The sequence below is a fragment of the Gekko japonicus genome, unplaced genomic scaffold (assembly GCF_001447785.1).
Source record: "Gekko japonicus isolate JY-2015 unplaced genomic scaffold, Gekko_japonicus_V1.1 scaffold14, whole genome shotgun sequence".
In the NCBI taxonomy this organism is placed as follows: Eukaryota; Metazoa; Chordata; class Lepidosauria; order Squamata; family Gekkonidae; genus Gekko; species Gekko japonicus.
The window spans coordinates 1,960,477-1,973,734 of record NW_015176452.1 but is presented as its reverse complement, the minus strand read 5'-3'; the positions used below and the strand labels follow the sequence as shown (position 1 = coordinate 1,973,734).

The following is a 13,258-nucleotide window of genomic DNA, read 5'->3' as shown; positions in this document are numbered from 1 at the left end:
GGGAAAGAATATATTTGGAAGGTGAAAGGGATAAAGAAAAACAGGACACGCAAGACACAACTTTATAACACCACTGCAGCTTATGGTCCACCTCATAATAAGTATTTTATACAAAAAATTGTCACCAATGTTCTCCCCCTCACAGTGCTCCCTTAAAAGACCACTATCTCTTAGCTATGTTATTATTAACAAACAAGTAGCTTAGGAATGCCTGTGCAGGGTAACTTCAAGCAACTGGACCAAACATAGCTGCAGAAAGACCACTTTAATTTTTTGTATGTGAAGACAGGGGTTGTTAGAAGTGACCAATCTAAATTTATTTCCCTTTTAGTAAAGGTACAGGTTTCCCTTGCTCGAAAGCCAGTTCAATCTGACTCTAGGGGGCAGTGCTCATCTCTGTTTCCAAGCCGAAGAGCCAGCGCTGTCCGAAGACTTTTCCGTGGTCATGTGGCTGGCATGACTAAATGCCAAGGCGCACGGAACGCTGTTACCTTCCCACCAAAGCGGTACCTATTTATCTACTTGTAATTTCTTGCTTTTGAAGTGCTAGGTTGGCAGGATCTGGGAGCAGAGACGGGAGCTCACTCCGTCAAGCGGCACTAGGTTCTCGAACTGCCGAGCTACTGACCTTGCGGCCTGCAGCTCAGCGTCTTAACCTCTGAGCCACTGCAGCCCTATGTTTAAACTGATGAATAAAATGCTTCTCCCCTTTTCCATCTAAACTGTGAATGGATTAAACCAGAGAACTCTGGTACAATATGACAAGGGGAAAGTATGCCTCAAGTACAATGACTTCTCCGAAGAGAGAAGGAGCCAACTAATGTACAGCATAAAGGAGTTCCCTCAACTTTTTTAAAAAGGCCAAGGCCAGAAGTTGCAGAACAATGATGACACCACTGGATATTTATCTCCTTATTTGTGTCTAATAAAAACTGAACAACACTTACAAGTGGACACACAAACAGATGCAAGTCACTTGCCCCACCCCACCCCACCTGCTCTGTGCCCTCTCCAATCCTCATAGTTGTTCCTACATTTCGGTTGACAAGCTGTCCATATTCAGGAGGATAGGCACTGTTCAAGAACTGAAGCACTTTCACTCTCCCAATCGATTCCTCAGCAGCCACTGACTATCACTGAACCTCACCCCGACATCAACCACAGAGGGGCAGCCTTTGTTAGCAAAGCTACTCTACAAGGTTCTAGAAAATGGGTAAATCTGTAGCATGGAGTTCATCAGAATATTGTTATGCCTTTCTGTGACCAAAGGTATGTGCATCCTATTATGAAAGTCGATGACATCCTTAATCACTTCCCCCAAGCCTCTTCCGAACTGATTTATTTTTCCCTCTAGCCTTGTCCATGTGCAAAATGTACATGTGAATATCGGTTTGTTAGGAACAGCCAACTCACATTCACTTTACAAATGAAACTGGGGAGCCAGTACCTGGATATACGTGGGCCTTAAATCACACTCTGTTATATATGTGTTGAATGTAACACAAGAATTACTCAATGCATGTATGAAGAAAAATCAAGCATACACTGTAGCTTGTGAAGAGGGCTCTTCTGATTGCTCACTACCAATCCTCCTTCAAGTGTAACTTATGATCTGTGATTTTTGATTCTTTGGGTTGGATTTTGCAAGGTAGTCTGCTACCACAATAATTCTGTGAAAGGATTTATAGCTGACCAGCTTATTTCAAAGCTTTACTTTAAATGCTTGTGTGGCTACAAGCATGCATGAGAATGAGGCAGGGAGGGGGCAGAAGGTAGTGACTGCTAGTTCCAAGGCATTTCTCTATAACCTGGAATAGGCTGGTTGTAAGTGTGTGAGAGTCAGACCAGAAATGGTTCAGCATAAGCCATTACCTTCATGAACATCATTCTGCTGCTTAACAGACTGTGCTGCACCCTGACAAACTTCCTATCAGAATTAAAAACCTGGGGTGCAGTCATAACGCTGCAAGCCTCTCACTGAGTGCAAGACCTAATATATAACACCTTTTACTTTATTCACAGATATACAGTATTTTGACCAACCAGTAGAGGGCCTGAAGCTACTGCAACTCCGAATCTGTTGATCAACTATGTGTATGTGAAGTGCTAAATGGTGTATATGATTAGGATACTTCCTACTTGCAGCAACTAAACTGGTGCTTGTAGCAATTTCTATTGCCAGAACAGGATTGCCAAAAGGCCTAGAGAAGTGCCTTCTTCCTTTCACAGAGGCTCAATGTGTGGAAATAGGCATTTGAAAGTTTTCATGCCACAGAGGTACAATATCACCTGATAAACAACACCCCATTAATCTCCTAATAAGAAGGCATGGTATGTTTTCTACAGGCAGCTGGCAACCCTATGATAGAAACTAGCTTTGAACATGACTCATCAAAAAGGATCATATACATTAATAGCTCTCATTTTGCTTTAGGATGAGAGTTTGGAGATAAGAATACCAGAGGCCTTCTGTCTAACATAGCTGAATTGTTTCAGTTTCAAATTTAAGAGCCCCATCTTCCAAACTAAGGAAGATACAGTGCACTCTACTATTAATAATTATCTCATTTATATAAACAACAACTGTATTTTAATATTCAGGAGAATTAAACTATTGCCATTCCTTTGCACACTTAAAAATCTCCCTCTCAAAACTTTTTAATTTTCCTATATGTTCCATAGCACAGAAAGGAAAATGCAAGCTGGAACATGGAGAGATTTAGAAAGACAGAGCGCTCAAGTATTATCGTAATCCTCGCACAGAATTCCTGTTAAATAGGGAATACAGATCTCACAGTATAAAGCTACTTTTGTTAGTCTTGTAAAACCTGAACAACCATCAAATCCTACAGCAAACTAACATTTTTAGAACCTACTTTATACCTTGTTTAGTATAGACTGAAATTTCAACAATTTCCTTAAATTTATTTCTGAAATAAGGGGAACCTACAGAATGTTCATATAGTACATAACACAGCATTCTTCGACCCAAACATTTCTCTCTGCTGGTTAAGTAGTGGAAGGTATTTAACAGTGCTTCAGCCTCAGGAATAATCTAGACACGAGCCTGTCATATAGACAGCCCTTCTGAATTCAAAAATATATGAGATTCAGTAGTGCTCTTTGTGTGTTAAAACAAGATAGTCATGTCCTAACTAAGTCTCTCGCATCTGATCATCATGAGGTGCTGGTTCAGCTGTTTTAATACTGTCTAAGTTGGACACACTGCTGCTTTATTGTGCATTTATCAGTTATGCCTGACGTCAGGAAGACACACAATGCAGCATTCTCTGTGACAAACATTTCTTTCCGCTTCTTTCCAAGTAGCAGAAAGCATCTGATAATACTGCAGCCTCGGGATCTTGGGTGATTCTTAGAAGAAATCAGACCTGGAGAACATTTGGTGGAAAAAATATCATAGAAGGTAAGAACAGCTCAGTTATTGTCTAATTTTAGGACAGAGGATTGCCAAAGTTTTTTTCATTTCAAAACTTAAAGTGATTATTTCCATCATAGGAGATTATAGAGATTTTCAAATAAGAACTTTTACTTCCAGACTTTGTTTACTCACTGCCCTTTTGACCAGTTTGTGATTTCCCTTCCCATATTTCCTCTCACCTGGACTATGAGGACGCCATCTCTCACCATCCCTCCTTGAACCAGCCAGTCTCCAACCTCCGTCATCATCTTCACCATTTTGCTCTTCTCTGAAGATGCGCCAGTTTTCGCTCTCAGAGCGTATAAATTCATGCTTCCTTCCTGCTGCTACTGTTCCACCTTCCTCAAAGTTTGGTCTTGCTGCAAACAAAATAAGTGTGCAAGTGATAAATACATTCATCATGAAGAACATCTGGAATGTAATTAAGAACTGCTGAATTTAGATCACAAAAGTACCAAGGTGAAAGGACAGACCAAAGATATTTTTCTCTGCCTTTCTTCTAAGGATAGATTCTTCTGCTATCCTGTGTAGGATAAAAACCAAATTTAGGATTTTAAGCTTCAAAAAGCAGATTTATAGGGCAACACTAAGCTGAGTTACTCCACTGTAAGTCCACTGATTTCACTATGAAACCAATGGGCTTACACTGGAGTAACTGCACAGGACTGTGCTCAAGCACAGGATTGTGCTACAACACAGCTGTAACCATTTAAGAATGTCAAAAGTTCACTCAGCAACAAGTGATGGAGGAGCATCTGCAGAGTTTGTTTGCATAAACAGTTTCATGCCACCTGATGTTCAATGAGATCGCTTTTCAGCATTATCAAGACACTATTCCTAGTCACTGCAAAGTTTATCATGGCACAGCAATTCTGTTTTTGTTTGCATGGGAGGTGTTCTTAAACACTGCACTATCCAACTCATTTGAAAAGCTTTATTTCTATCTTCTTTCCTATCGAACATCTACTAGGGATAATTAAACATGATCTTATTTTAGAACAATGATTACAGCAATTCTGGAGAAATTATATTTTGATCAGTAGCCACTGCTAGCGTTATATACAATTAATGTATGTAGAATACTGCATTTGAAACACTGATATGGAGGAGCCAGTACTGTGTAGCGGTTAGAGCATCTGAGAGACGAAACCCAAGTTCTGTTCCCCATTCATCTCTGAAGCTCACTGGGTGACCTTGGACTGGCCATTCTTCTCTTAGCTTAACTCATAAATGTTTTAAGAGGACACAACAAAAAGGGGAGGAGCCATACATGCTGGTTTCTTATCTGAATATTTGACATTTTGCTCTGCATCAGCCATAGCATCCTATATGGCTGCAATGATTTCAGTTAGGATAAAAGTTAGAAAATGGGGGGGAGGGGCATGGTCATATTTAAAGTTGCGCGACCCTATGCACACTTTCTAGTGTGAGCCAAATTGAATTTAGCGTGATTGTTTTCAAATTAGCATGCATGGGATTGAGATGCAAAGTTACTAATTCTAGAATAACACAAAAATATATTCATCAACAAATTGTAACAGATTTCAAAGCCTAAGCAAATCAAAATGCAGTTACACAGAATTTCATGAAATTATATTCAAAATGCTAGATACTATATTCTGAAGTTACTGAAAAATGAGGAACCAAATAGAGACGTGGTCATTGAATTTAAAAACAATGCTTCACAAATCCTAAAGTTCTTTAAGTATGTATGTAAGTTTACGCCCCTAGCATATTACTGGATTTAAATTATTTAGTACAGAGGTCGGTGTTTGGCCATGATTTCCCAGGATGAAAAGAAAAAAGAAAAAGATCTGTGGCTTTGCCTCAAACTAATTGACTGGACTTCCTGAGGAGAAGGAGCAGTGAAAGGGCACCTGCATTCCATGTCTGACCCAAAGCCAGCTATGGTGTTTATGGAAAAGTTCAGATACAACAAAGATATCCAGCCAACAAAGTCTACAGCTATGTAATCTGAAGTTTTAAAAGGGACTAACTTCAAAGTACTAAAGTGGTGTTCTGGAATACAATCTTTTGAGAACTTGTTTATTGAGGATTTTTTACTAGAATAGCAAACAGCAATGTCAACAATCTTTCTATAAGAGATACAAACACCCATACTGTTCCCTACTACAATAAAAAGCGTTTCTTCTAGTATCTCTCATGTTCAAATAAATACATTGTGACAAACTTCCCACAGTAAAATGGACAAATTTCCCAAAGTGAAATGGAACTTCTGATGGATAGGGAAAATTTTTTATGGCTGGCTTTTTAGCAGAAAAGACCACTCTATTTGCACACCCCTGAAACAACGTCCAACTTAAAGGGATCTGGTAGTATCTAGCCATGATTTCAAGAATGAATCTAGACCAGCATTTGTTCCACCTGGATTCAATTTGTCAAGCCTAGACGATTTATGTGTATGTGCTTCTTCGTCCTAGAATTAAAGTGTTTCTACTTGAACAAGAGCAACATTGCATGATTAATATTTTGACATTCTGCAAGATTTTCTTACACAATAGTACACGTTGCTGAGGTTTTGGGAAAAGATTAATTACATGATATGGCAGATTTCTTTTTACACTGATGAATACTGCTCATCATTCTAATCTATAGCACAGACTACATTTCCAAAATTGTTTAAACATACATGCAAATTATGTCTACATTATGAGACAATTCATCTTTTTAAAAACAGAAATTGGTATAATACTACCACCAAATGCATACAATGCCTGTAGTTTAAAAATAAAACCACAATCTTATGCTAAGGGATCAGGACAGAATCAAAACAAATTGTAGACTTAAATGAGCAAAGTATCTCATCATCATCATCACCAAGAAGGTCACAGAGCTTGTCTCTCAGTTTTATGGTGCTATGCCCCAACATGTATTGAAATGTTCTCCACTAATGAAATCCAGAATTAATGTTTTGTATTTTATAGGTTTTTTAAAAGGAGAAACATGAGGGAGATTTCAGTTTCTAAGTAGCATTATATTGGTCTACATTAATAATTTTCACAGCAGGTCTTCAGTACTTTTACTACAAACAATCACAGTCTTTGTTCCTCAGATCCTCTTACGTCTGACGTTTGATCAAAGTCCTCACATCAGCAGCTAACTAAGGAAAAATGTGAAATGTTGTTGCACTACAAAGCAACCCTCACAGATCACATAAGTGGTTCTGGAAGGTGGACCTTATAGGCTAGTTTTCAGCTAATGTCTTTACTAGTCAGTTGCTACACAGTATATTCCATGCCGCATAAATCTGGAAGACCACAGATTTACATGATGCAAAATATATGGCTCATTTTTACCTTAAGATCACTGTAACCATGCCTTCCATCCCAGCAATACTGCTTATATATATGCTTCTACTTCCCCTGATTTCAAGGCAGTCCTAGGAACAAAACAAGCAAAACAGGAAAGGCAAAAAAAAAAAAAAAAAGCTCCAATCCATTAGAGAGGCCTTGACACCTACAGGTATAAGCATGTAGCAGACTAAGAAGCAATCTTGTTCTACTGCATATAGGTATCTCCGCTATGGGTAGTATGTTTGTCAATCCCAAAACACAGCAATTGAAAAAAAACCAAAGAAGCTGGAAGAAAGTGAAACAGAAACTATACCTTCACCTCAACCTACCTGACTTTCTTACTAGAAAACATTACCAAGTGTGAACACTTTACTAGTCTGTAACAAAAAAGGCTGAATAGAAAACAGTTCTGAAGGATTTCATCCCTTTGAACTTTCAAGTAAAACCTTAAATAAGATTATGCAAACCTAAAAACCCCATCCTGATTAAGAAGGGGGAAATTCATCCCTTTCTCCAAGTATGTTCTTATGAATTTCTCCACAGCTGCTAGGGTAAAGAAAGCTCCAACAAACCAGCATTCTTTTCCACATGACCACAGCTAATTGGCCCCCCTGCAGACCAAATGACCAATCACATCAGCTTCATATGAAAACCTACCCCCCCACATTATAAACTGTGGAATGAGACCTGTACGCCCATTTTGAACAAACATCCTTCCATACTAGATGCCAAAACGTTTTTTTCTTCTTCATTCCATTGGGATCCCTGTATACAGAAGAAAGTTTGGTCCAATTTCCCTATCCAAGCCATACACCTCCCTCCCTTTCCCTGCCAAACGGATAAACCAACAAGGATACTGGTAAGTACATGATGCTAACAGAGCATCATTTTATTCATATTTCTAGTTGTGTAGTTTGTTAAGACAAAAATTAATTTTTGAGGATTTAGCAGACTTTGAAAAGATTTTCTGTTTGCGGAATATTTTTATAATTAGTGGAGCTGATTATTTCATTTGGTCTTTTCAAACTTTCATTGTGTTCAGACAACTTCTAGAGCCAGAACACATTTCTATACAGGTAGATCATTAGAAATAACCACAGCATCTTCCATGGTCATCTGGCTTTAATTAGCAAAAAAAGTATGAAGTAGTTCCTAGCCGTTCAGTTCCACAGAGACATTTCTTTACAAATTAACTACCCTGACATTAGAGCCAAATTTTAATCCCCACTAAAATTTAAAATTGCTACAACAATCTTAAATGCAAGCATTTATGAAAACTGGCTGTAAGTACACAGCCAGTTTTCATAAAACACTAAAACACTATACAACTGTGTACTTAATGTAAGATGTAGCAGCGTTTATTTTAAGGATTCAAGATTTTAAAAAATTAAATCCCAGGCCCAATCTCTCATCTTTAGCTCTAACAATCTTGAAAACATTACTTTGTTACTTTAGTTTCAATATAACTTGACCAATCTGAAAAATGTAGGAATTAACCAGCAAATTTTGTAGTAATATAAAGTAATTTTCACTGGATTATTGCAGTTCCTCTTATTTTCTACTGTCAAGTAATTCTAGAGCTGGTTGAAATATCGTTTTTTCCTCTGTTGCATACAAATGCAGACATACTGCACATTTTGAACCTAAATGATTCCTTAGCAATTAAAGTGAACTTTATAAACATGATATGGTTGCGGAATATTCTCAAAATCTATCACATGCAGATTAACTTGAAACTCTAATAAATTCAATTATTTAAGCAGAGCCTAGTTACAATCCGGCATTCACCCATAGTAATCTCATTTCCTGTAGCTAGGAGATGCAGTCTGAAGAAGTGAATGGCACACAGAAATTTGAAAGAAATAAAAGAACAGCAACATATCATTGGGGTATTTTAAAAACTTCAGTAAAAATAAGCTTTAAAAATCTGGTGAGGCATTTTTGGTATCTAATTCTTAACTGTCTGAATTGCTATATGAGCCTGTGATGCCATCACAGATTTAGTGCTAGGTTGGTGTATTTATGTCTTGTGATGTAGCCTTCATTTAACTATAGGTATATGTTGTATTCAGTACTTCTGTTCAGTAGCAGTGAATCTCAGGATTGAGCTGTTAATCAGACTTTCTGAGCACAACTTAGAATGTCAGGATCAAACACAAACCTCTCTCCGTACATTTAAATCTTCCTGCAAGCAAAATACAAAAACAAGTGTTTGATCTATAGCAAATCTACCTCTTAAAACATCTGCTAATTCTTTGTTTCATATTCTCATAATGGGTATATTAAACCTCAGTAAATGTGAAAGGGTAAAGGCAATGTAACAAAACCTATGTATATTCAGCTGATCCTTACTCAATTTATATTCAACTAATAGTTAATATATTTATATTTTATTTCCCTCAAAATTAGGAATACATAATTTAAATAGCCTGTGACCAGACAAACTGTTGAGCAACATGCCTCATTTATTTTATCTAGGTTATTCAAATGTATGCCAACACCTTTTTGCCTAGACTCTTACAATTCACCTTCCCAGTTTAATCATGGTGTCATCTCATACATCTGCTCTAGCGCTGGCAGTGAGGATAACTGAAATGCAAAACTGGTTTTTGCTGCCTATACACATTCCCTTAATTTCGGCTTTAAAGAACTGATACAGGCTCTATACGCAACAGCAATATGACAAGAAATGTGGGCAAAAGGACATGGTGGAAGATGGGTGGTAATGGGAAGGGGGAGGTGCAATGGCTGCTTCCTTGGGACAACTGTTGCTCACTCTAGACAAAAAGCAAGTGACATAGCTATACAAAAGCTGCACAAATCATTACGACTAAGAATATTTTCAGATTAGTGCAACAAGCCAAATAAACTCTACAGCCACACGTGCATGAGAAGCTGTAACTGCTTCGCCAGTGTGGAAGACTTTTTTGTTTTGTTTGGCCTTCCCTTAGTGATCCTCCTTCCTGCCCAGTGTTCTTAATTGTTTTTGTTTTGTGTTTTAGTTTTGTGTTTTAACTGTTTTAATGATTTTTGGAACAGATTTAAATAGTTTCATTGTGTATGTTTTACTGTGATTTTATTGTGTATGTTTTAATTTGTTAGCTGCCTTGGTGGCATCTGTGCGGGTAGAAAGGCAGGATATATATTTTGTAAAATAAAATAAATAAAATATATTATAGTAGCTTTTCATGTAACTAGGGATGCTTACAAAATTCTCCTTTAACTCTGAGATTATGAATTACCTGATCTTGTTGGAAGAGTGACATGAATGAGTTAGTGCTCTTCCATTCTTTGAATTTTGCTGATTTGAACGCATACTATTTGTCAGTTTTCTGGTTTGTACCAATATGTGTAATTAACTCACAGTGCAAAAATGAACCTTGATGGGATTGTGTGACAGAGTTAACATTCCTTTTTATAGAATTTTAATATACAAACTGAAAACTGTGGTAAACTGACCATTTGTGAATTCAAAAATTAATGTGAGAAATTCTCCAGAAAGGCAGGTACAACAGACCACAGGGCAAAGCCAACCTGGGGAAAAATGTGGAATACTGATTCATCCCTTGCTAGAACTCCCTTTTGTAGTACACACTCAGTAACAGACTTGTGAAAGTACTTTACTTAACGTAATGTACAGCAATGGGAAGACTACTGCAGTACTATTACTTTAAGAACTAACAAATGTCCACTAGTTTTTGTTTACTTTTGACTCCGAAAAAACTTTTCACAAACTCCCTCAGCAATTGCTCCTGTGCAGACTTAAGTCTTCAGAAAGGAATTAGCTGATTTCATGGAAGACAGATATACAAAATGACTATTAGCTACAACAGCTTAATGGAACATCTAAATACTAGCTGCTAGGGACAGGCAGCATACTCTACTTGTGAGCCTTCTAGAAGCATCAGGCTGGCCGGGACTTGAAAGGGGACCCTTGGGCAGATCCAACAAGGCTCTTATTTTCTAAATAGAAATAACATACTCCTTCTCACATGTCTAGAAGGAGAGGAGACATATTTCATTAGCTACTCTATCCAAATAATTGTGCCAGAATTTTAGCACTTCAAGTAGGTTTTGAAAAAAAAAGTACATGATATATGTACTACTCTAGCCCTCCAGTGTTCGGGGGCCTTTCTGAATACTGTAAGATTGTATTTTGTAAAAAATTCATACTGACTACTCCTAAGAACCATAACTACAAAGAGAACTTTTGGATATGGAGTGTCAATGGATGCTCTTGCACAGATGCCTGGTAGTACACACAGCCTTCTCAGCATGCATACCCCTGAAGCAGAAGTCCATTGTCTAAACCCATTTCATTCTACTTTACTAGGAAATCTAAATTCACTGAGGCAAATTCAAAATGTTGATATGAGCTAATCTCAAAGACAGTGGAATCCCTAGTTGAACACTGAATTCAGCACATATATCTATAGAAGCAGCACACTGCTATTTTCGTTTATACTTTTCTCTGCTGTAATTGACTGGTATAATGAAGTTTTAATATTAAGACTAAGAATTATGCTAGAAGTTGTACAAGCTGGATTAGAATCTGCAACACTGAATACCACTGTTGTTGTAGGCACTGTCCATAGCTGTCGCGGAATGAAAGGCCTACGAATCCCTACTATATCCCTGATCAACCCAACCCGTGTTGGTCAAGAAAATAATCTCACAATTCAAATTAAGCACAACTTGATCACTCTGGCACTGTAGATGTGGTACACTGAAATGAATACAAACTACATATAATTTAAAACCTTACACATTTAGCATCTTGTCTAGGACAGCTCACTTTCTAAACAGACCTTTGCCAGCTTTCAGCTTCATTTCCCCATAGTTTGACTGTCTTCAAAGAGGAATCCCCCTTTGAAAAACCAGGTAACATTATTTTAAAAAAAAGTTATTTCAAAATATAATTTAAATATAAATTTGTCACGTAAGCAGCTAAAATGCCTTAAATTTATTCTAGCTCCTTAAAACTACAGAGGCAGCCACTACTGTCACTACAAGTGACACCTCATTGGCATTAACTGGATAACTAATTTTAATGGGCTATGTGATTTATGAGAGAGTGAGGGCACTTAACAACAGAATAAGGAAGAAAGTATGCTTGAGAACTCGTGCAAAATTTTCCAGATACTATGCTCTTTTTAGGAAGGAGACATTTGCTTCTCATGTGACTTATGTAACAGAATACTTAGGTAAATATCCTGTTTTTCCAAATGGAAGCAAGCCTCCCTTTAAATAAGGGAGTATCTATTATTCTGGAATGAAATGGAGACTGTCTACATCCCACCCTGTTCTTCCCAGAACCAGTATAGTGTAGCAACTAAGGAGGTATACTTCAAATCTGCCTCTGTTATGAACTCATACTTAGCCCTGCAATATAGGGATAATCATTCTGACCTACTTACAGGGCTTTTGTGAGGGTGGCTGAGAAAATGTGAAATCCTTCAGAAAACTGCCATACAACTATGAAGTATTGCTATTAATAGTCTTCTTTGGTCCCATGGGCTTTATCCATTGGCCCTGGTCTTAGTGACCAATGCTCCCAACTACAGGACATGGAATTGAAAAAGCACAACCATTTCTAATCCATAGGACTTCAGCAAGAACTAAACCATCTATCTGTGGCACAAAATAGTGAATGAATCCCAAAACTGAAATGGTTTTTGAAAGGACGTTGGTTCTAGGTATAAAGGTTTGGGATCAGTAGATTGTGGAGTAGTGAACACTGCCCAAGTGAAAATATGTTGCAGGAGATAATCATCATGGCAATTACAGATGAGCTGTACATTAAATACTGTTTCACACTTTAAAGAAATTGATTCCAGGTATCTTGGCATGGCACACTGAAATTACCTTTGTAACAATAGTAACAATATGGGGGGGGGACACATTTAAATGCGGAGGACATTACCCTGCGAATTTAAGAATACAGTTAAATCATTTTCATCATCATCATCGCATCTCTAGTAAACCTGCACCTGGCTACTGACACAGGTTCTAGGAAAACAATCTTGGAACCAGTGGGCTAATAGTAGACAGCTGGTTGCATACAAGTTTGCCATTCACATCCCAAATAAATGAGAAACCTGCCATAGGTTTTAATGGCTGTAGGAAAACCCAAGCTCAAAACTTCCAGAGCATCAGAAGGTAGACCAATGCTAGACTTTACCTAAACTTTTTCTAAAGGAGAAAAACTGATGGATTTGCATTTGTTAACATTGGGAAAATAGAACATAAAAACTTAAAATCGGATGAGCTGCACTGGTCTGGCACAGAAGAGAAAAAAACAGACTAACATTAAAATCCATACATTTTAAAACAAATTATTACACATGTGCGTGGGTAGGGAGGGGATGAAGAGATGTACAGGGAAAGAACTGCACTTTTTCTTTAGAGTATGTACTGCCAAATAATTACCGGGAAAACATGATAACCTGTTACTAGAATTCCTACGTTTCTACAAGATCCCATGTTGTGTATCTACTATACAAAA

The 13,258-nt window shown here is 37.6% G+C and overlaps 1 protein-coding gene across 2 annotated transcripts in view; it reads right to left on the bottom strand.

Annotated features, from left to right (window-relative positions):
- GIGYF2 (GRB10 interacting GYF protein 2) overlaps positions 1-13,258 on the bottom strand; it is a 100,374-nt gene that overhangs the window by 26,850 nt on the left and 60,266 nt on the right. For both annotated transcript variants that reach the window (XM_015426851.1, XM_015426850.1), the window contains exon 8: positions 3,619-3,798. In XM_015426851.1, coding sequence (XP_015282337.1) covers positions 3,619-3,798 — 180 coding nt within the window. The remainder of the gene's footprint in view (positions 1-3,618; positions 3,799-13,258) is intronic.